This window comes from Protomyctophum bolini, assembly GCF_963924005.1.
Source record: "Protomyctophum bolini genome assembly, chromosome: 2".
NCBI classification, from domain to species: domain Eukaryota; kingdom Metazoa; phylum Chordata; class Actinopteri; order Myctophiformes; family Myctophidae; genus Protomyctophum; species Protomyctophum bolini.
Window position 1 is genome coordinate 1,667,355 of NC_137863.1, and position 24,790 is coordinate 1,692,144.

Consider the following 24,790-nt stretch of genomic DNA (forward strand, 5'->3'; position numbering starts at 1 on the left):
GACAAGACAAGACAAGACAAGACAAGACAAGAGAAGACAAGAGAAGAGAAGAGAAGAGAAGAGAAGAGAAGAGAAGAGAAGAGAAGAGAAGAGAAGAGAAGAGAAGACGCACAGGGACAAAAAGCAGGAGAGAGACATCGAGAGGTTAAGGCAGACAAGGGAGAGAAATGGTCCGTGGAGACAGAAGGCATAACGAAGAAGTATAACGTCAGTGAGAGGAGAGGCGAGACGGGAGAGAGAGAGAGGGAGATTTTTTCTGTACGCAACGAGAAGTCGACGGGCAACAACGTGTTAATGTGGCCGCGGTCCCGTGCGTGAAAGTGCCGCGTGCGTTCTCGTTTCGTGCACACGCCCCGCGACTGACTACTAGACCTAGATTCCGTTGAGCTTTGGGTGTTTTTTTTAAAATACGCTTGCGTTGTGGCTCTTGAGCAGACCTGGAAAACAGAGCTGTCGTTGGGTCCAGGCGACAGCGTCTGCATTCGTCGATACCTACACAGTGGGGAACTCTTACATTTTCCTCCAGGTCAAATTGAGACCTCTAGGTTTTCCTCAATGTTTATTTTCCGTTCCCCAGTGCAGTGGAGCGCAACGCGACTGACCAGTGGAGCGCAACACGACTGACCAATGGAGCTCAACGCGAAACGACCGCGTTACCGTTGCTGCGTCGTTCGTTGGTTGCGTGGCGTTGTTGGTTTACCTGGACGCGGTGAACACGTGTCTGGAGTTGGTGCAGATGGCGTTGATGGGGCTGTCGTGACCCCTGACCTCCCCGATGGGCGTGAAGTTGTCCACGTTCCACACCTTGAGCACGCCGCCGCGGCAGCCGCTCAGCAGCATGGGACGGCCCGGAACGTACGCCAGCGCACACACCCAGTCCTTGTGGGCGTTCGGGATTTGCTGCAGGGGAGAGAGAGGGAGAGGGAGAGGGAGAGGGAGAGAGAGAGAGAGAGAGAGAGAGAGGGAGAGGGAGAGGGAGAGGGAGAGGGAGAGGGAGAGAGAGAGGGGTTCATGACGTTAAAGGAGAATTCTACAAGTCGTTTCGAGGAAGCAATCTGATTGGTTGAAACGGTTTCTAGCCGTGGAACAAACCAGCACCGTTCACCACCTATAATCAAAACAAAGAATTCAGCTGCTCTGTTCTCCCAGAGCGCTAGCAAACTCGTGGCTAGGCTATAGCTAGTTTCTTGGGACATTTGTGGTCCTAGTGACTGTAGCGATCTGTCATTTTCTTAGTTTTAAGGGTAACTGTTGTAGAATTGCAATATTACACTCGAGGGTGTTGTTTAACGTGATTATTGCCACTTCAGTGATGCTTGCGGAACTCGTTCCTGACCGCGTCACTGTCGTGGCAATAATCACGTTAAACACCCTCTCGTGTAATATTGCTTAATTCAGTGATTCCAACCCGACCAGATGTGCACGCACTACAGTGGGGGGGGGGACACGACATGACAGGCCAACAGCACGCGCATCAAGGTCCGCCCCCGCTCGATCATGATTGGCGGAAGACCCCTCCCCATCCTGATTGGATGACGGCGGGGCTCCACCGGCCACGTGTTGCGTCTCCGTCGCGTGCGTCAAAAAAACCGAACCGGGGCAATTTCAATGCAGTCACACAACGCAACGCAATGCAACGCAACAGTTCCGGTGTAAGGTTTTTTGACCCCAGGGGTTAACTGGGGACAGGGAGGAACTCCTTATATGGTCAGCACACTCTATAGTAGAGAGGATTATCACAACAAAACAACAAAATAAGTGATATTTGAATTGGCACCATAGACAGCTCCTAACGTCACTCCCTATACATTCAGCACCATAGACAGCTCCTAACGTCACTCCCTATACATTCAGCCCCATGGACAGAGTGTATTCAGCCCCATGGACAGAGTGTATTCAGCCCCATGGACAGAGTGTATTCAGCACCATGGACAGAGTGTATTCAGCCCCATGGACAGAGTGTATTCAGCACCATGGACAGAGTGTATTCAGCCCCATAGACAGAGTCTATTCAGCACCATGGACAGAGTCTATTCAGCACCATGGACAGAGTCTATTCAGCGCCATGGACAGAGTCTATTCAGCACCATGGACAGAGTGTATCAGCACCATGGACAGAGTGTATTCAGCACCATGGACAGAGTGTATTCAGCACCATGGACAGAGTGTATTCAGCACCATGGACAGAGTCTATTCAGCACCATGGACAGAGTGTATTCAGCACCATGGACAGAGTGTATTCAGCACCATGGACAGAGTGTATTCAGCACCATGGACAGAGTCTATTCAGCACCATGGACAGAGTGTATTCAGCACCATGGACAGAGTGTATTCAGCACCATGGACAGAGTGTATTCAGCACCATGGACAGAGTGTATTCAGCACCATGGACAGAGTCTATTCAGCACCACGGTCAGAGTGTATTCAGCACCATGGACAGAGTCTATTCAGCACCATGGACATAGAAACATATGGTTTAACCCTGTGAGAACCACTGACATAGAAACACAGGGTTTTAACCCTGTGAGAACCACTGACATAGAAACATGGGGTTTTAACCCTGTGAGAACCACTGACATAGAAACATAAGGTTTAACCCTGTGATAACCACTGACATAGAAACATGGGGTTTTAACCCTGTGAGAACCACTGACATAGAAACATAAGGTTTTAACCCTGTGAGAACCACTGACAAAAAATTTCATGATTTAGAAGACATTTGGAGAATCTGGTGTCAGTCCTAAATGGGTTAAACTCAATTCAATTTCAATTAAATTCAAAGGATCTTTATTGGGCATGAGAAAACGTACGTTTACATTACCCAAGCAAAAGGTCGAACAAGACAATGCATTTACAAATAAATACTGAATATAAATAGGAATTAAATAAAGGTGTAAACAGAGCTGTGTTACATTAACACTTTGGTTTATGCTATCTTGTGAAACTATAAAAAGAATATTGTCCATTTTCTGTCAGAGATAGTAATATAATCCATATAGGAGACGTTAGCTTTATACTTTTGAGTCTAGAATTAGTCAACTACTGGATGCAATTTTGGCGGTGGATTTATACCATTGGCTCTTTTTGTGTTTCCTTTCGATAAAAGTATTTGGGTCCCCGAAATATGTCTGGACTGAGACATTCTGAACGGGAACCCATTTTGGTGTTAGCATCATGTCGTGCTTTAGCTATTGAAAAATAGCAGATCTACAAGCTCGTAGCGCGCCACCGAGTGGCGCGCTACGAGCTTGTAGGTCTGCTATTTTTCAATAGCTAAAGCACGACTGACATAGAAACATAGCTTTTTCAGAAAACTGTCAGGATGTAGAAGACATTTATAGAATCTGACCTCAGGTCAGAATGGGTTAAATGTAGCTGCGTATGATCAAAAATGACCTGTGGGCGGGCGCTCAGAGATTAAACATAAAACTTACACAATACAAATACAGTAGCCTACTGTTCCCAACAACAGACTCTCTTCACTGCTCCTTCTGTGGAGCATATTTTATTATTAATGTCTCTCGAGTCTTCCTTATTCCGTTACTTTGTACATTACAGAGCCGCTCTGAGCAGCAGACGGACGGTTTTAACCCATTCTGACCTGAGATCAGATTCATACGAGGTTTCCACTGGACACACACTGGTCTGATTAACCCATTCTGACCTGAGATCAGATTCTAAAAATGTCAGTCGTTCTTCGATTACAAGCTACAAGCTCGTAGCGTGCCACGCTTGTAGATCTGCTATTTTTCAATAGCTAAAGCACGACATCATGCTAACACCAACATGGGTTCCCGTTCAGAATGGGTTAAGGACATTCTCGGCCAAATCGGAACAGCAACACATTTCAGTTCTTTATAGCACTTCAAAGCACCAACGACGTAGAACTGAGAACTGCACTGACATCATTTGGGATCTCATTATTTCCACACAAGTGAAGTTATGGTTTTCTTTTCCATGTCAGTCTGTATTTTGCCGCATGGTTCCATGATGACCCAAAGATGAATGCAAATTAACTCATTCATCATCATCATCATCATCGCCTTTATTTAGACTCTGAAATACAGTACATTTTCAACTGAACTGACCGAAGGACGGCAGGGAGCTCAGTTTTAAAGAGTGTTGGAGTTCATTCATGCAAGACTGTACATATCACTAACATGACACTGTATGAGGGATTACCAAGGGTGAGCCAGAAAATAGCAGCCAGGAGAATGAGACTATAGCAGGACACTGCCAAAGGCATCAAGAACTGCCAGCCAGCAAACTGGTGCTCTGGGAACCAACACACGGGCATCGATCACGAGGACGCCCCGCGCTAACATACGTGGATGTACTGAAGAGCGACGCAGGAGTGCAAAGTACCAACGAACTGGCCGGATGTATGGAGAACCGAGATGACTGGAAACGACGATGGAGGGCTCGTCTGAGGACGACCTAGAGAGTTCATTCCACGAGGTTATTATTGGGCCATTGACAGAAAAAGCTGTCTTGCCCACAACTCCGACTGGGCCTGAGGAACCTTGAGCCACAGATAAAAGGTCGTGGCATTACCACTTTGATGTACAGTTCTTTACGGTAGCAGGAAAGAAAAAAACAGTGTCATTTTAGTGGAAGTAATTTACTGTATAGTCTTGAACCAATTAAGCTCAAAGCCATCATCAGCCATTAACCCATTTAGACCTGACGGCGATTCTACAAATGTGTCTTCTAAATCCTGACAGTTTTCTGAAAAAGCTCATGTTTCTTTGTCAGTGGTTCTGAAAGGGTTCAAACCTCATGTTTCTATGTCAGTGGTTCTCACAGGGTTCAAACCTCATGTTTCTATGTCAGTGGTTCTGAAAGGGTTAAAACCTCATGTTTCTATGTCAGTGGTTCTGAAAGGGTTAAAACCCTATGTTTCTATGTCAGTGGTTCTCACAGGGTTAAAACCCTATGTTTCTATGTCAGTGGTTCTCACAGGGTTAAAACCTCATGTTTCTATGTCAGTGGTTCTCACAGGGTTAAAACCTCATGTTTCTATGTCAATGGTTCTGAAAGGGTTAAAACCTCATGTTTCTATGTCAGTGGTTCTCACAGGGTTAAAACCTCATGTTTCTATGTCAGTGGTTCTCACAGGGTTAAACCTCATGTTTCTATGTCAGTGGTTCTCACAGGGTTAAAACCTCATGTTTCTATGTCAGTGGTTCTGAAAGGGTTGAAACCCCATGTTTCTATGTCATGGGTTCTGAAAGGGTTCAAACCTCATGTTTCTATGTCAGTGGTTCTCACAGGGTTCAAACCCCATGTTTCTATGTCAGTGGTTCTGAAAGGGTTAAAACCCTATGTTTCTATGTCAGTGGTTCTGAAAGGGTTAAAACCCTATGTTTCTATGTCAGTGGTTCTGAAAGGGTTGAAACCTCATGTTTCTATGTCAGTGGTTCTGAAAGGGTTAAAACCTCATGTTTCTATGTCAGTGGTTCTGAAAGGGTTAAAACCTCATGTTTCTATGTCAGTGGTTCTGAAAGGGTTAAAACCTCATGTTTCTATGTCAGTGGTTCTGAAAGGGTTAAAACCTCATGTTTCTATGTCAGTGGTTCTGAAAGGGTTAAAACCTCATGTTTCTATGTCAGTGGTTCTGAAAGGGTTGAAACCTCATGTTTCTATGTCAGTGGTTCTGAAAGGGTTAAAACCTCATGTTTCTATGTCAGTGGTTCTCACAGGGTTAAAACCTCATGTTTCTATGTCAGTGGTTCTCACAGAGTTAAAACCTCATGTTTCTATGTCAGTGGTTCTGAAAGGGTTGAAACCTCATGTTTCTATGTCAGTGGTTCTCACAGGGTTAAAACCTCATGTTTCTATGTCAGTGGTTCTGAAAGGGTTAAAACCTCATGTTTCTATGTCAGTGGTTCTCACAGGGTTAAAACCTCATGTTTCTATGTCAGTGGTTCTGAAAGGGTTGAAACCTCATGTTTCTATGTCAGTGGTTCTCACAGGGTTAAAACCTCATGTTTCTATGTCAGTGGTTCTGAAAGGGTTAAAACCTCATGTTTCTATGTCAGTGGTTCTCACAGGGTTAAAACCTCATGTTTCTATGTCAGTGGTTCTCACAGAGTTAAAACCTCATGTTTCTATGTCAGTGGTTCTGAAAGGGTTGAAACCTCATGTTTCTATGTCAGTGGTTCTCACAGGGTTAAAACCTCATGTTTCTATGTCAGTGGTTCTGAAAGGGTTAAAACCTCATGTTTCTATGTCAGTGGTTCTCACAGGGTTAAAACCTCATGTTTCTATGTCAGTGGTTCTGAAAGGGTTGAAACCTCATGTTTCTATGTCAGTGGTTCTCACAGGGTTAAAACCTCATGTTTCTATGTCAGTGGTTCTGAAAGGGTTAAAACCCCATGTTTCTATGTCAGTGGTTCTGAAAGGGTTAAAACCTCATGTTTCTATGTCAGTGGTTCTCACAGGGTTAAACCCCATGTTTCTATATCAGTGGTTCTCACAGGGTTAAAACCTCATGTTTCTATGTCAGTGGTTCTGAAAGGGTTAAAACCCCATGTTTCTATGTCAGTGGTTCTGAAAGGGTTAAAACCTCATGTTTCTATGTCAGTGGTTCTCACAGGGTTAAAACCTCATGTTTCTATGTCAATGGTTCTGAAAGGGTTAAAACCTCATGTTTCTATGTCAGTGGTTCTCACAGGGTTAAAACCTCATGTTTCTATGTCAGTGGTTCTCACAGGGTTAAACCTCATGTTTCTATGTCAGTGGTTCTCACAGGGTTAAAACCTCATGTTTCTATGTCAGTGGTTCTGAAAGGGTTGAAACCCCATGTTTCTATGTCAGTGGTTCTCACAGGGTTCAAACCCCATGTTTCTATGTCAGTGGTTCTGAAAGGGTTAAAACCCTATGTTTCTATGTCAGTGGTTCTGAAAGGGTTAAAACCCTATGTTTCTATATCAGTGGTTCTGAAAGGGTTAAAACCTCATGTTTCTATGTCAGTGGTTCTGAAAGGGTTGAAACCTCATGTTTCTATGTCAGTGGTTCTGAAAGGGTTAAAACCTCATGTTTCTATGTCAGTGGTTCTGAAAGGGTTAAAACCTCATGTTTCTATGTCAGTGGTTCTGAAAGGGTTGGAACCTCATGTTTCTATGTCAGTGGTTCTGAAAGGGTTGGAACCTCATGTTTCTATGTCAGTGGTTCTGAAAGGGTTGGAACCTCATGTTTCTATGTCAGTGGTTCTGAAAGGGTTGGAACCTCATGTTTCTATGTCAGTGGTTCTGAAAGGGTTGGAACCTCATGTTTCTATGTCAGTGGTTCTCACACATTTTCAGGTCAAGGACCCCCAACAATATCTGTATTTGGCCGCTGACCCCCATCTGAAAATATGTAGTTCCAGGGACCCCCCCCCCCCCCTCCCCAGAAGCAAAGATTGGAGTTAAAAACGTTTGCTCTGAAGAAGAATTATATATTCCAGATTTGTGCCACATTTTCGCGATTTTTCCAAAAATAGCAGACCTACAAGCTCGTAGCGCGGCACTCGGTGCCGTGCTATGAGCTTGTAGATCTGCTATTTTTCAATAGCTATAGTATAGCTAAGTATAACAGAACACCCGCCCAGAATGTGTTAAACTTTAACACATTTTTCATTGGCGTTTTTACAAAAATCACTCTTGGCTTCCATTGTCTAATAATCCTTTAACAGTTAAAGGATTATTAGACAATGGAAGCCAAGAGTGATTTTTTTTAAAACGCCATTATTACCCAAATTGCTGTAATTTTAATTTTTCTACAGTATCTGTCAAGCATAATCTAGCAGGTCTTATTATCACGTCCCGATCATAAAGGAGTGGCTTTATGAGGTGTGCCTAACAGGGCAGAGCGTCCATGTAATTATGAGTCCCAGGTTTTATAGGACATGAACATTAAAATCAGACGTTTAACCTGTTAATAACATTTTGAGTCAAAAGGACAATTTCCTTCCTGCCTGTCAGAATAAAAGTACTGTATTTGAAGGCCCTCTAAATTCTGTTCAGCTACAGAGATGCTAAAACAGCCAACAATCACTTCTGACTAAGAATAGACACCAAGTCAACAGGGGCAGAAGGTACTCCTTATCAATAAAAAATGAACGAGCTCCATACCTATACATGTGGCAACATAATAACAATTATGAATAAGAATTTGAAGGTTAATTAAGTCTGTGGCGTTCCAATGAGTTAACCCATTTAGGCCTGACGTTTAAATGTTGACAAATGATGACAATTTTCTGAAAAATCTCATGTTTCTGTATCAGTGGTACTCTTTCATGTCAAGGACCCCCAAAAATTGATCTGTAATTGGCCGCCGACCCCCATCTGAAAATATGTTGTTCCAGGGACCCCCCAGAAGCAAAGATTTGAGTTAAAATCGTTCACTCTGAAAGAATATATACATTCAAAGATTTGAGCCGCATTTTCAAGATTTTTCAAAAAAAATAGCTGACCTACAAGCTCGTAGCGCGCCACTCGGTGGCGCGCTACGAGCTTGTAGATCTGCTATTTTCCAATAGCTAAAGCATAACATAATGCTTCCAAAAGGGGTTCCCGTCCAGACTGGGTTAATTAGACCACATCTGCATGTTGGAAGGAGCAGCAAATGACACAAAAACAAAACAATGAGAGCTAACGCAGTCATCATGAGCAGATCTATAGGAGAGCAAATCACTCGCGGTGTAATTCCAGTCATTTGCATGCGGGCGGCCTGGCGTCTTCACACCGTGTCTCTCGTCTCTGATTTGCTGCAAGGTTAATTGTCTAATTTCCTCCCATTTTTTGAGCCGTTCGTCATTTTTATTATTTCACATTGTCAATTTCTTGAACGTAGCGAACCGCAAAACAATAAATCATATTATAGCTAACTTTGTTAGCATGTGATTCAAGGGCAGGGAATACAGAGAGGCAGATAATGCCCCCCCCCTTCTTAACCCATTCTGACCTGAGATCAGATTCATACGAGGTTTCCACTGGACACACACTGGTCTGATGAACCCATTCTGACCCGAGATCAGATTCTAAAAATGTCAGTCGTTCTTCGATTTTTCAAAAATAGCAGACCTACAAGCTCGTAGCGCGCCACTCGGTGGCGCGCTATGAGCTTGTAGATCTGCTATTTTTCAATAGCTAAAGCATAACATGATGCTAACACCAAAATGAGTTCCCGTTCAGAATGGGTTAAACACGCACACACACACGCACACCTTTAATGTCATTGTTTTGGCTTGCGGTGGTGGGTGTGCATTTTTTAAAGATTCTATAGGCCAGTCATTTAGAAGGTGTCGCTTTAAATGTCATAGTCATTAATCAAAAACGTCTTCGCCAGCATAATAAACATGACCTTAAATAATGTGTGATTCATATTCTGTGAGTCTTTTTCCTTCGTGCCTAAAAGGTAGTGAAGTTGCAACGGTAATGAGTACCTGTTTTCACTGAAGAAAACTAAATGGAAACTAAATGAAACTAAGGTCACATTCCCACCTAATAGGTAGACTCGATGCGTAGAATATGCCTTCTCCGTCTCCAACTGTGTTCAGCTCCTCACCCACCACATTGTTTGCTTCATTTCCTTTATTTATTGCGGATTGCGTTCACACCTGCGCCGAATCGTAATCAAGTGCGATTGGAAGCGAAGCGAAACCCCCGTTTTTGCTCGGAGTAGAATGCGGTATTTTGATACGCATTAGGATTCGAATGAGCCTTCACACCTGCGCAGCAAAGCTCTCTGGTGTGAATGTGAGCTAAGACTAAATATACTGATTTCGTCAACGGCTAAAAACTAGACTAAAACGTTAGGAAGGGACTAGTGGACAAGAGATCCAGTATAAGTCATTTTACACTTGGTTGAATGCTGAAAATAGCCGATCTACAAGCTCACAACACGTCGCGCTGCGATGCGTTTGTGAGCTTGCTATTTTCAGCAAGTGTAAAATCAGTCTTTACGACGCCATCAAGGCCCGCCAAAATACATTTTCCTCGACTAAATCAACTGTAGATTTAGTCGACTAAAACTAGACCAACACTAAAACATTCCGGGTGACTAAAATATGACTAAAACAAAATTAAGTTTCATTCCATAGACTATATATTATGACTAAAGTAAAATAGAAATTTGCTGCCCAAATCCAACATGATGAAATGCCAATGCCTACATGATGAAATCTGCGCACGCACACACGCATGCCACGCACGCAGGCAGGCAGGCACGCACGCATGCATGCACACACGCACACACGCCCGCCCTTCTGCCCAAATCCAACAATGCCTACATGATGAAATATGCGCACGCACACGCGCGCACGCACGCGTTTGGAGTGCACGGAATACTTTTCTAAACACATTTATTTTCCCACAATGCCCCTCTGTGTCTCCACAACCCGAGGAACACAGGTGGCGAACCTCGTTAGCATCGTGCACGCACGGAACACAACACACGCACGCGCACACACACACGCACACATTCTTCTGAGATATCTTCTCTGAAATACACACACTGAATGATAATTCTTGTATTATACAACTCTGATGGTTCCGTTCCTTTGATTATAATTGTCTGAGACCCATTTGCATGTCCACCTGTGACAGCAAGTTGTGCCGTATCGGCATTTAGCGCCGCTAAATAATGCATTCAGAAATGCACAATTTAGTTTTTAATTTTTGCTAATTTTAATTTGCACTTGAACGGTTTCTGCAGGCGACGTTTCATAGCGTTTAGAGTGAGACTGCTGTATAAAGGCAATGCAGTCAGTCGCTCAATATCGATTGGTTTCACATGTATTACGAACCAAAGCACGACCAAAAACATGGATAGTCGTGGAAGAAATAGAGTCCACATAACGCTGGTATGATGAAACACTCAAACTGGTTTATTGATCACTGGGATCTTCTTCGGTGAAGTGATCGAAACATTGAATCAATAAACCAAGTGGAGCCGAGATTTTCCTCTTGTATTGCTTTGTCGGTTTTGCAAAACACAGACCAGAGCTTTGTCGCTTTATTACAGTGTTATGTAAAGTGTCTTTTTAGACAACTTGTGATTTGACATTATAATAAAAATGGAAGTGAATTGAATTGAACAGCGTGTTACCAATGTTCACAGTCCTGTCTTCAGTCCAGTCCAGTCTTCCTTGTTTATGTGTCAAGGTCGGACTGTCTAAAGAGGACGAGACGCGAATACCGTAATGGCGCCGCCATGTTTCTCCACGGTGCTCCATGGAAGGACAGAAACATGCTCACTGGGCTACATGCAGCCGACACTTCCGCGTTCAGCTTCCTTGGTCTCATATATTATTAACCCATTCTGACCTGAGATCAGATTCATACGAGGTTTCCACTGGACACACACTGGTCTTGATTAACCCATTCTGACCCGAGATCAGATTCTAAAAATGTCAGTCGTTCTTTTGATTTTTCAAAAATAGCAGACCTACAAGCTCGTAGCGCGCCACTCGGTGGCGCGCTATGAGCTTGTAGATCTGCTATTTTTCAATAGCTAAAGCATAACATGATGCTAACACCAAAATGGATTCCCGTTCAGAATGGGTTAAAAAAAAAGAATGTGATCTCAGGTCAAAATGGGTTAATATCGCACACACATACACGCACGCACACACGCACACACAAACACACGCACACACACACGCAAACACACACACACACGCACACACACGCCCCCTACACACCTGCGCCAGCTCGCGGTGCTCCAGGTCCCACTTCTTGATGCCGTTGTCCCGCGAGCCGCTGAACAGAACGTCGCCCTGAGCCGCCAGGCACTCGATGCCGTCGTAGTGGGGGGGCTCCAGGTTGTGGGCCGGGACTACGTTACCCAGGGTGCCCTCTGGCACGTCGAACACCTGGGAGGGAGGGAGGGAGGGAGGACGTTAGTGGGGGGGCTCCAGGTTGTGGGCCGGGACTACGTTACCCAGGGTGCCCTCTGGCACGTCGAACACCTGGGAGGGAGGGAGGGAGGACGTTAGCGGGAGGGAGGACAGAGGGACGAGGAGGACGCAAAAACAACAAGGACGCCGCAATGACATTTTGAATATACAGATGAAATATACTCAACTGTGTGTGTGTGTGTGTGTGTGTGTGTGTGTGTGTGTGTGTGTGTGTGTGTGTGTGTGTGTGTGTGTGTGTGTGTGTGTGTGTGTGCGTTTGCGTGTGTGTGAAAACAAATGAAAAAAAGCTGGCTAAACACTGTTCTGTCTCAGCTACTATGGGCAGTCTGTCTGTCTGGAGAAGGCGTTGTTTCATTTATCCCTAGGTGGCTTAAAAAAAAACCCCAAAACAAACATCCTGTCTATAGTGTCAAGTATATAGTATGTCAACAATGTGCTATATATATATATATATATATATATATATATATATATATATATATATATATATATATATATATATATATATATATATTTATTTATTTATTTTTTCTTCTTTTCCCTCTGTGTGTTAAGCATGTGCAGCAGCTATATCTGGTTGGACCATATGATGTATAACCTAATTCTGATCAGTGTTTGGGTCTATTGTATTACGCCTCTTGTGCAGATCCAAATAAAATAATTCAAATGTGTGTGTGTGGTGTGTGTGTGTGTGTGTGTGTGTGTGTGTGTGTGTGTGTGTGTGTGTGTGGTCAGTACCTTCACATAGTGGTCTTTGGACCCAGTGATGACCTGGTCTTTGCCCAGCAGAGACTGACCGACGGTCAGACACATGACTGACCCGATGTGACCCGTCAGCTTCCCCATGGCCTGCATTCTGCACACACACACACACACACACACACACACACACACACACACACACACACACACACACACACACACACACACACACACACACACACACACACACACACACACACACACACACACACACACACACACACACACACACACACACAAATGTTCGATTTAAAGGGATGGTGACAAATTGTAATTGTTTTATAGGCTTTCTGAGCTCAATTGCACCCAAAATAAAACTGAACTTTTAACATTTTTATCCATCTGGAGCTTTCTGGTGACAACAACAGTCCACAAATCCCATATCATATACTGTATGAATTAACAATTTGCCAGCAGATGTCACTGTTGAGGGATTCTGCTTGTTTTCATGTTGTGTTGGTACAAACATGGGGTCATAAAACCTCAAAGAAAAACACAAAAATAAAAATAAATGGAAATGAACGTCACGAAACCTTTAAAGAAATGCTCTACAAAGCTCACAGCGTATATCTGCTATGTTTGAATAGTTAAAGTGTTGATGGTTAACAGGTGGATACAATCTAAAATGATTTAAACTGCCTCGATTGTATGAAATCACAACTGTTTCACCATAACAAGCCTTAACCCATTCTGAACGGGAATGTTAGCATTATGTTATACTTTAGCTATTGAAAAATAGCAGATCTACAAGCTATGAGCTTGTAGATCTGCTATTTTTGAAAAATCGAAGAACGACTGACATTTTTAGAATCTGATCTCAGGTCAGAATGGGTTGATCAGACCAGTCTGTGTCCAGTGGAAACCTCGTATGAATCTGATCTCAGGTCAGAATGGGTTAAGGAACTCACTCCCACCTCATCTCACATCAAAGCCACCCCCCACCCTGTTCAAAGGCTCCGTTAAAATCCATCTGTTCAGACTCACATTTCCAGCCTCCTGCTAATCCCCCAATTAGTGTTAATGTTGCTCTTTGCTTCGTTTTAAGCCCTTTTAACTGTTTATTATCTCAATAAAGTTGTTTTCTTCATTTGTCCCGTTTTGTAAAGAGACTTTGAGTACCAAGAAAAGCGTTATATAAATCAGATGTAGTATTATTGTCTCCACCAGGCCGAAGGCATGGGGAGAGAGTATGTTTTATTGTCTCCACCAGGCTCAAGGCATGGGGAGAGAATATGTTTTATTGTCTCCACCAGGCCGAAGGCACGGGGAGAGAGTATGTTTTATTGTCTCCACCAGGCCGAAGGCATGGGGAGAGAGTATGTTTTATTGTCTCCACCAGGCCGAAGGCATGGGGAGAGAGTATGTTTTATTGTCTCCACCAGGCTCAAGGCATGGGGAGAGAATATGTTTTATTGTCTCCACCAGGCCGAAGGCACGGGGAGAGAGTATGTTTTATTGTCTCCACCAGGCCGAAGGCATGGGGAGAGAGTATGTTTTATTGTCTCCACCAGGCCGAAGGCATGGGGAGAGAGTATGTTTTATTGTCTCCACCAGGCCGAAGGCATGGGGAGAGAGTATGTTTAGTTGTCTCCACCAGGCTGAAGGCTTGGGGAGAGAGTATGTTTAGTTGTCTCCACCAGGCCGAAGGCACGGGGAGAGAGTATGTTTTATTGTCTCCACCAGGCTGAAGGCATGGGGAGAGAGTATGTTGTATTGTCTCCACCAGGCCGAAGGCATGGGGAGAGAGTATGTTTTATTGTCTCCACCAGGCCGAAGGCATGGGGAGAGAGTATGTTTAGTTGTCTCCACCAGGCTGAAGGCTTGGGGAGAGAGTATGTTTAGTTGTCTCCACCAGGCCGAAGGCACGGGGAGAGAGTATGTTTTATTGTCTCCACCAGGCTGAAGGCATGGGGAGAGAGTATGTTTTATTGTCTCCACCAGGCCGAAGGCAAGGGGAGAGAGTATGTTTTACTGTCTCCACCAGGCCGAAGGCATGGGGAGAGAGTATGTTTTATTGTCTCCACCAGGCCGAAGGCATGGGGAGAGAGTATGTTTTATTGTCTCCACCAGGCCGAAGGGAGTGTGTGTGTGTGTGTGTGTGTGTGTGTGTGTGTGTGTGTGTGTGTGTGTAAATGTATACCTGGTCAGGTCCCAGGTGCGCACGGTGTTCCCAGCAGCAGCGTAGAGCACGGTGCCCGACGGGTTGAGGCAGATCTGGTTGATCTGGTACTCGCCCTGGGCGAAGGTGATGGTCCGCGTGGTGGTGCCCGCGCACGCGTCGCCCGAAACCACCTGCCCCGAAGAGCTGCAGGGGGGGGAGGGGGGGGAACGTTCAAGGTTGTTGTTTTAAGAAAGAAATGACAGGGTACAACAATTTTATTTTATTATTTCTTGGTGGGACTGTGACGCTCTATAGAGCGTCACAGTCCCTCCCCCTTTCAGAACGACGAGTGGCCCAGGAAATGAATCCCAATGCATTTTTCTCCATAGGCTTTTCTTAAAGTATTTATTTAAAGACGGTTACGCCGCGGACAAAGCCAACTCGGATCGTGACAAATCATGACAATGAACACAATGTTTTGGGGCCGATCAAATAATTTATAAGAAGAAAAACAAAACAAATAGTGTTGTCTCCTGACTTTATTTTCTTCTTTCTAATGATTTGATCGTCCCAAAACATTGTGTTCATTGTCATGATTTGTCACGATCCGAGTTGGCTTTGTCCGCGGCGTAACCGTCTTTAAATGAATACTTTAAGAAAAGCCTATGGGCAGAATGCATTGGGATTCATTTCCTGGGCCACTCGTCGTTCTGAAGGGGGAGGGACTGTGACGCCCCCTAAAGGACGGAGAAGACGTGGTGGTCGTACTAAACTCACGTCAGCGTGCGGACGCAGCGGGCCGAGTCCCGGACGTCCCACACCTTGACGTAGGAGGTGGAGACGGAGAACACCAGGCAGGACGAGGGGCAGTACTTCACGGCCACCACGTTGTTGGGATGTCCTCTGAGCGTCACCATCTCCTGGCCTGTCACCAGGTTCCACATCTTACAGGTACGGTCTGGAGGAGGGAGGGGGGGGGACGGACGGACAGTGTTTTAGTCACCGGAAAAGTTAGTTTTAGTCGACTAAATCAGGGGTTTTCTCTAAATATGTTTTTATCCCACGATTTTTGTAACCCAATTTTCACCCCTGTGTCAATCATCTAATGTGATCCTGGGCTCTACACACTGACCAGATTTAAGAGAATAAAATGCAAAAAAACAGTAACGGTTCAACATCCTCACAGACATGTGGGCTCGGGCGGTATAAGTATTATGTAACCTCGCCTCACCAGGCTTTCCACCGCCTCGGAGGAAAGCCTGGTCTCTGTTTCAAAAGTCCGTATGATCCCGCCTGGGGGCCGGATGATGTGGTTACGTCATGTTGTAGTCATTGTTCTGTAGTCGCCAGACAGGATGAACAGACGGCGACAACTTCCTTTTCCCTCTCAATAAAAGCTCTCGCTTACGAGAGCTTTTATTGCTTTTAATCAAACAGGAAGCAACAAACGGCTTCCTTTTTGTTGTAGGCAAACCATTGCCTACAACATGACGTAAGCATATCATCCGGCTCCAGCACGGATCATATACCGAAATGAAATGGTGCCCAGGCTAAGTATTATGTATTTCTTTTCACAAAGAAAGTGGATTTGTGTCGACGTGTTGCGGCTTTTTGAGGGCATGCCTTTCCTTTCTGTATTTTTCTATCGTCAGTAAAACATCTGGTGAAGCTAGGAAGGGCTGAAGGGCAAAAACAACTTCATTTTGTATTTATAATATATAGATCAAAGCTCAGAAACAGCCCCAACGCTACACGCGTTGACCACCACACACAGCAGACGACCTTTTAGTACCTTTAGTACCTTAATTTAGACCTTTTAGTATAGCGGAGAAATAAAAACAGATGACGTTGGTACTCAAAGAGCCTCATTCTGGACCCTTTTTCCCTCCAGAAGGAGCTCAGTGGTGCATCATAACAAGGAATATCCATGTTTGTTCATTACACCTTTTCCATCTAACTCAGGGGTTTTCAACCAGTTGGTCCGGGGACCACCGGTGGTCCTTGACGGGGTTCCAAGGTGGTCCCCCCCATGCAGCTAAATGATGGTAACAAAATGGACCCCTAGAGATCTTTAAAATGGACCCGTTCACGGGTCCGTTTGGGTTTCATTTTACGCTCTCAACGAGTTAAATTATTGTTTAACTTCTGTATGACTTAATTCCATAGACTGTAAAAAATATGGACAAAGCGTTCTGCGGGTCTAACGTGAACGTAAAATGAAGCCTGTCAGTCCTTGCAATGGAAGTCGCCATCTTTCTAGATCCGTTTTGGCCCAGCTGGCCATTGGCTGGCCCAGACAACGAGGCGGGACTTCCCCCTTCTTCTTCGTTGGTTTTTATTTTGACTCGAGTGGGTGGGGGATCCCGTTCATAGACTGTAACGGTAGCCACGCCCCTCAGAACATGCGCGACTTTATGGTCATTTTTCTAATAAATGGGACCATAATTTTCCAAAAAGAATATTATGACATTAGAAATGAGACTTTAAACTAGTGACTGGAAGCAAAAAGTATTCATGACCATGTTTATTAAGGTAATACAGTCTAGGTGAAGTTGGGCCAAAATACATGGACTTCTATGGGGCTATGGGTTTTTTTGAGCCCAATGAGAGCGCCACAACAGGCCATTATATGAACTTTCATTTCCTTAGTGGCTTCACAAAATATCCGTCTGACTGCCCCCCTGCTTAATTCACAAGAAAGTCTACACAATTATAGAGAATGTAGAAGAATACATCATTTAGATTCTGATCAATGGTTTGTAGTTTCTCTGTTATCATCTCCTATATTATGGTACCAACAGCATGTAACTGTGGACAAAGTCTTATCCACCGATATGTGTGCATGCGTGCGTGACGTGTGCGTGTATACCTTTAGACCCCGTGAAGAGCAGCTCGTCCGTGGCGTCCACACACAACACCGGCTTGCTGTGGCCCTCGGCCACGGACACACACTGGAGGGGCGCGGTGCGGCCCCCCTTCACCCCCCCAATGGGGCTGATCACACCCCTGTGGAACACGGGACAGGTTATAACAAACATTATGAAACGGGCCCTTCTGTGTGGAGTTAGCATGTTCTCCCCCGTCCCCCCCCCCCCCCCCCCGTCCCTCACATGTTCTCCCCGTGTCCCCTAGGGTAGGTACCCTCACATGTTCTCCCCGTGTCCCCCTAGGGTAGGTACCCTCACATGTTCTCCCCGTGTCCCCTATAGGGTAGGTACCCTCACATGTTCTACCCGTGTCCCCTATAGGGTAGATACCCTCACATGTTCTCCCCGTGTCCCCTAGGGTAGGTACCCTCACATGTTCTCCCCGTGTCCCCTATAGGGTAGGTACCCTCACATGTTCTCCCCGTGTCCCCTATAGGGTAGGTACCCTCACATGTTCTCCCCGTGTCCCCTATAGGGTAGGTACCCTCACATGTTCTCCCTGTGTCCCCTATAGGGTAGGTACCCTCACATGTTCTCCCCGTGTCCCCTATAGGGTAGGTACCCTCACATGTTCTACCCGTGTCCCCTAGGGTAGGTACCCTCACATGTTCTCCCCCCGTGTCCCCTAGGGTAGGTACCCTCACATGTTCTCCCCGTGTCCCCTATAGGGTAGGTACCCTCACATGTTCTCCCCGTGTCCCCTATAGGGTAGGTACCCTCACATGTTCTCCCCGTGTCCCCTAGGGTAGGTACCCTCACATGTTCTCCCCCCGTGTCCCCTAGGGTAGGTACCCTCACATGTTCTCCCTGTGTCCCCTAGGGTAGGTACCCTCACATGTTCTCCCCGTGTCCCCTAGGGTAGGTACCCTCACATGTTCTCCCCGTGTCCCCTATAGAGTAGGTACCCTCACATGTTCTCCCCGTGTCCCCTATAGGGTAGGTACCCTCACATGTTCTCCCTGTGTCCCCTATAGGGTAGGTACCCTCACATGTTCTCCCCGTGTCCCCTATAGGGTAGGTACCCTCACATGTTCTACCCGTGTCCCCTAGGGTAGGTACCCTCACATGTTCTCCCCCCGTGTCCCCTAGGGTAGGTACCCTCACATGTTCTCCCCGTGTCCCCTATAGGGTAGGTACCCTCACATGTTCTCCCCGTGTCCCCTATAGGGTAGGTACCCTCACATGTTCTCCCCGTGTCCCCTAGGGTAGGTACCCTCACATGTTCTCCCCCCGTGTCCCCTAGGGTAGGTACCCTCACATGTTCTCCCTGTGTCCCCTAGGGTAGGTACCCTCACATGTTCTCCCCGTGTCCCCTAGGGTAGGTACCCTCACATGTTCTCCCCGTGTCCCCTATAGAGCGCCGCAGTCCCCGCCCCCTTTCAGAAAGCGAGTGGCCCAGGAAGTGAAAGCCCCATGCATTCTGCCATCGGCACTTTTAATATAATTTATTTAAAGACGGTTACGCCGCGGACAAAGCCAATTCGGATCGTGACGAATCATGACAATGAACACAATGTTTTGGGCCGATCAAATAATTTATAAGACGAAAAATAAAACAAATAGTGTTGTCTCCTGACTTTCTTTTCTTCTTTCTAATGATTTGATCGTCCCAAAATATTGTGTTCATTGTCATGATTCGTCACGATCCGAATTGGCTTTGTCCGCGGCGTAACCGTCTTTAAATAAATTATATTAAAAGTGCCGATGGCAGAATGCATGGGGCTTTCACTTCCTGGGCCACTCGCTTTTCTGAAAGGGGGCGGGGACTGCGGCGCTCTATAGGGTAGGTACCCTCACATGTTCTCCCCGTGTCCCCTAGGGTAGGTACCCTCACATGTTCTCCCTGTGTCCCCTATAGGGTAGGTACCCTCACATGTTCTCCCTGTGTCCCCTATAGGGTAGGTACCCTCACATGTTCTCCATGTGTCCCCTAGGGTAGGTACCCTCACATGTTCTCCCTGTGTCCCCTATAGGGTAGGTACCCTCACATGTTCTCCCCGTGTCCCCTATAGGGTAGGTACCCTCACATGTTCTCCCCGTGTCCCCTATAGGGTAGGTACCCTCACATGTTCTCCCCGTGTCCCCTATAGGGTAGGTACCCTCACATGTTCTCCCCGTGTCCCCTAGGGTAGGTACCCTCACATGTTCTCCCCGTGTCCCCTAGGGTAGGTACCCTCACATGTTCTCCCCGTGTTCCCTATAGGGTAGGTACCCTCACATGTTCTCCCCGTGTCCCCTAGGGTAGGTACCCTCACATGTTCTCCTCGTGTCCCCTAGGGTAGGTACCCTCACATGTTCTCCCCGTGTCCCCTATAGGGTAGGTACCCTCACATGTTCTCCCCGTGTCCCCTATAGGGTAGGTACCCTCACATGTTCTCCCCGTGTCCCCTAGGGGCAGTGGCGTGCACAGACATTTAGAGGGGCAGGTGCTCAAGTGAAAAAAAAGGGCACCTTGTGCAGCACATTTTGGGGCGGGAACCCATTTTGGTGCTTTAGCTATTGAAAAAAAGCAGATCTACAAGTTCATAGCGCGCGCTACGAGCTTGTATAGGTCTGCTATTTTTTTTTTATCGAAGAACCACTGACATAGAAACACATAGCTTCAGATTGTGGGGGCCTAAATAATATAGTAGAAGCGTTTTAATCAAGAATTGATGTCACCATGGTCCACACACTACACATTAAGGAAAAAATGTAACTTTTTTTTTTCATGGCTGCCAGTTCCCACCTGATGTTGTGTGGGAGTCCAGACTGCTCCAGACCGTACTGAATAACTGCCAGCTTGCATAATGTCTTGAGGCTAGGACTGAAGTCTAAGACATACAGGTCACCAGGGTTGTTGACTCCTCCCAAGAGGATGATACGATCTCCCAGCATGCAACAGCACATGCTATACATCTGAGGCGGGCGTTTCCCCTTGGGCTCAACCTTCTTCCAGGAGAAGGTCTCCGGACTGAATTTCCACACATCATTGAGGAACTTGTTACCGTTCCAGCCACCAAATATGTACAGCTCTCCATTGTAGGTAAAGGCGGAATGGCCATAGCGTCCTTCTGGAAGCAGCTGTGTAGAAGGTGTGTTCATCCAGGGGTTGGTCTCTGTGTCAAACACTCTGATGGTGTTGTAGGTCTGACCATAGCCCCCAAATACAAACATCTTTGTCCCAATGATGGTAGCAGAGTGACCTGATGAATCAGGAGGTGGAGTTCCTCTGGTGTTGATTAAAGTCCAGACCATTGTGGTGGAGTCCAACTTGTAGATGTCATTAGTGGGTTCAGTCTGGGTCAATCCTCCATGGATGAACATGACCTTCCCCAAAACACAGGCTGAGTGGTAGTACCTCCCCTCTGGAACGGTCCCAGAAACCTGTGGTTTGAACCATCTGTGGGCGTCGACATCAAATGCATAAAGCACATTGCAGTAAGGATCACACCCCCAGAGGTAGACAATATCTTCAATCAGCACAGCTGTGTGGCGCCGGCGCCTGGAGGGAACCTCAAGGTCAGGTTCTGCTGTTCCAGGGGTCCCTGGGGTCAACCTCCTCCAGCATAAAGACACAGTGTTGAAGACCTCAACTTCAATGTGATCTCTTCCCCTCTGGTTTCCGTCTCCTCCAAAGCAGTAGATCTCGTGTCCGACCACCACAGCAGCCTGGTCCTCCATATGTTCTCCTTCCAGATGTATCGTCCAGTGAAACATTTCACACAGCAGCTCCACCGTCAATGAGTGTTGACAACTAGTTTACAGATGAACTTGTTAGGACGAAGGCAGCTCGGTTTCCTCGTTGCAAGTCACTAACTGATGTTTAGAGTATCGGACAAGGCTTTATAAAGAACAATTACACCGTTGTGACGTCATTGCATGATTGCGTCATGATGTAGGATGGCTAATATGGTCATGCAATCTGATTGTCCATTTTGGCCAAACTGTCACTATTGCAATCCAGCCCAGAATGCACTGTGTTCCTATACCCGGAAGGAGGAGTGAAATCGCCTCATGCGCTTTTGAGCAACTTAATGCAAGTGGATGGAAGGAGAACTCGGATGCCAACTCTATTCATATATACTCTAAGGGGCAGACGCATGTTGTCTCAGTAAGACAGCCCCTCCCCCTCTCCACAAGGGGGGGGGGCGAGTGCAGCAAAGCATCATGGTCATTGTAGTCTGGACTACATGTTGTCTCAGTAAGACAGCCCCTCCCCCTCTCCACAAGGTGGGGCGAGTGCAGCAAAGCATCATGGTCATTGTAGTCTATGTGTTGAACGCGCGTGTTGCAGATGTTGTACCGCGTGTTGTACATGTTTCAAATGACATGCCCCCCCAAAAAACAGGGACTCCCACATTCATTCAAAGTGGTCAAATTCACACTCACACATTTTTGCAGTGCATGCATCACAATGACCCCCCCCCCAATGACCCCCCCCCCCCCCCATGGTGGTGGGATAGGATCACCAGACAGAGAAACAAGGCAAGCAGAGCAGACAGGAAGCAGGGTCGTTCAGACAGGAAGGAGAGGGTCGTTCGGACAGGAAGGAGAGGGTCGTTCGGACAGGAAGGAGAGGGTCGTTCAGACAGGAAGGAGAGGGTCGTTCAGACAGGAACAGGATGGGAGGGGGAGGGGGGACTAGGAGACAGGAGACTAGGAGACAGGAGACTAGGAGACAGGAGACTAGGAGACTAGGAGACAGGAGCATGTCGTCTAGATACCTGAGCACCTCGGAGAGCGAAGAATCGCTGTCGTCAGACCTGCAGGCAGAAGAGCGAGGAGGAGGAGGAGGAGGAGGAAGAGGAGGAGGAGGAGGAGGAGGAAGAGGAGGAGGAAGAGCACGGTGGGGAGGGGGGGGTGCAGGGGTTTAGGGGAGGAAGAGGAGGAGGAGGAAGAGGAGGAGGAAGAGGAGGAGGAGGAAAGGAAAGGGTTAATCACACTAAGGAAGAGAGAGAGAAGGGGTTAACTGACACATGTTGGTTGAAGAGAAACGTGTTCAGATGTTCAGCCTAACATACCTCCAATCCGTGATACGGCGTTAGTTAGTGTGGCAAAACAAATAATGTCTTCTGTGAAAAGTCAGACATGTTGTTGTGTTGTCTTAAAAACAGTCATAGGAGCTTGTGGGCCCTATGTATGTTCACCCTGTGCCTTACCCATTGTCCCTAAACTTCTGTTCACCCTGTGCCTTACCCATTGTCCCTAAACTTCTGTTCGCCCTGTGCCTTACCCATTGTCCCTAAACTTCTGTTCGCCCTGTGCCTATACCCATTGTCCCTAAACGTCTTTATATTTTCGCCCTGTGCCTTACCCATTGTCCCTAAACTTCTGTTCGCCCTGTGCCTTACCCATTGTCCCTAAACGTCTTTATATTGTCGCCCTGTGCCTTACCCATTGTCCCTAAACGTCTTTATATTTTCGCCCTGTGCCTTACCCATTGTCCCTAAACGTCTTTATATTGTCGCCCTGTGCCTTACCCATTGTCCCTAAACGTCTTTATATTTTCGCCCTGTGCCTTACCCATTGTCCCTAAACGTCTTTATATTGTCGCCCTGTGCCTTACCCATTGTCCCTAAACGTCTTTATATTTTCGCCCTGTGCCTTACCCATTGTCCCTAAACGTCTTTATATTGTCGCCCTGTGCCTTACCCATTGTCCCTAAACGTCTTTATATTTTCGTCCTGTGCCTTACCCATTGTCCCTAAACGTCTTTATATTTTCGCCCTGTGCCTTACCCATTGTCCCTAAACGTCTTTATATTGTCGCCCTGTGCCTTACCCATTGTCCCTAAACGTCTTTATATGTTCGCCCTGTGCCTTACCCATTGTCCCTAAACGTCTTTATATTTTCGCCCTGTGCCTTACCCATTGTCCCTAAACGTCTTTATATTTTCGCCCTGTGCCTTACCCATTGTCCCTAAACGTCTTTATATTGTCGCCCTGTGCCTTACCCATTGTCCCTAAACGTCTTTATATGTTCGCCCTGTGCCTTACCCATTGTCCCTAAACGTCTTTATATTTTCGCCCTGTGCCTTACCCATTGTCCCTAAACGTCTTTATATTTTCGCCCTGTGCCTTACCCATTGTCCCTAAACGTCTTTATATTGTCGCCCTGTGCCTTACCCATTGTCCCTAAACGTCTTTATATGTTCGCCCTGTGCCTTACCCATTGTCCCTAAACGTCTTTATATTGTCGCCCTGTGCCTTACCCATTGTCCCTAAACGTCTTTATATTTTCGCCCTGTGCCTTACCCATTGTCCCTAAACCTCTTTATATTGGCTTTATTTGACTATTCCGACAACACATTTGCAAATACTACGTGAGCTTGTAGATCGTCAATTTGAACTATTTAAAAAACAGATAATAGTAAAACATTAAAAAAAAGGCATAGAACAGTTTCCACCCGACGACTGATTGATTATGTTGCGTTTCTTTGTATTTTCTTTTTTGCCACACTAACGTTAAACATAACTTAGGTTGAAAATCGTCCCGAGTTTCGTTTCAACCGTAAAGGAGTTAAAGGGAGGAGGAAAGGAGGAACAATAGCAAGGACAATGCAGTTGATTGGAGGACAGGGATGTCAATCAACCTCCCCGGGAGGGGGAGGAGCTTGTCGAAAGGCCGTCGTCTCGGCTAACAGAGTTGTTTTCGTCGACTAAAACAAACGACGAAAAATGTTTGTCGACTGACGAAAACTACATGGAAACTAAATGAAAACTAAGCTGCGATGACTAAAACTAAGACTAAATATACTGACAATTTCGTCAACAGCTAAAACCTAGACTATAATGTTATAGGAAGGGACTATAGTGGACAAGAGATCCAGTATAAGTCATTTTACACCTTGGTTGCATGCTGAAAATACCAGATCTACAAGCCCACAGGGCGCGTTGTGGGCTTGTAGATCGGCTATTTTCAGCATGTGTAAAATCAGTCATTACGACGGCCATCAAGGCCCGCCAAAATACATTTCAGTCGACTACATCGACTGTAGATTTAGTCGACTAAAATCTTATGATGGCATTTACATTTAGTGGACTAAAACTAGACTAACCCTAAAACACTCCAAGGTGACTAAAATGGGACTAAAACTAAATGAAAGCCATTCAA

General features: G+C 46.0%; 1 protein-coding gene across 1 annotated transcript in view; it reads right to left on the minus strand.

Moving 5' to 3' along the window:
• Positions 1–696: 696 nt before the first annotated feature.
• The window catches only part of kif21b (kinesin family member 21B), a gene marked incomplete at both ends in the record, with an annotated part of 67,289 nt that continues 43,195 nt past the window's right edge, over positions 697–24,790 (minus strand). The window contains 6 exons of the mRNA XM_080778168.1: positions 697–900; positions 11,690–11,860; positions 12,644–12,761; positions 14,808–14,972; positions 15,546–15,726; positions 17,638–17,774. Of these exons, the coding sequence (XP_080634294.1) occupies positions 697–900; positions 11,690–11,860; positions 12,644–12,761; positions 14,808–14,972; positions 15,546–15,726; positions 17,638–17,774 (976 nt within the window). The remainder of the gene's footprint in view (positions 901–11,689; positions 11,861–12,643; positions 12,762–14,807; positions 14,973–15,545; positions 15,727–17,637; positions 17,775–24,790) is intronic.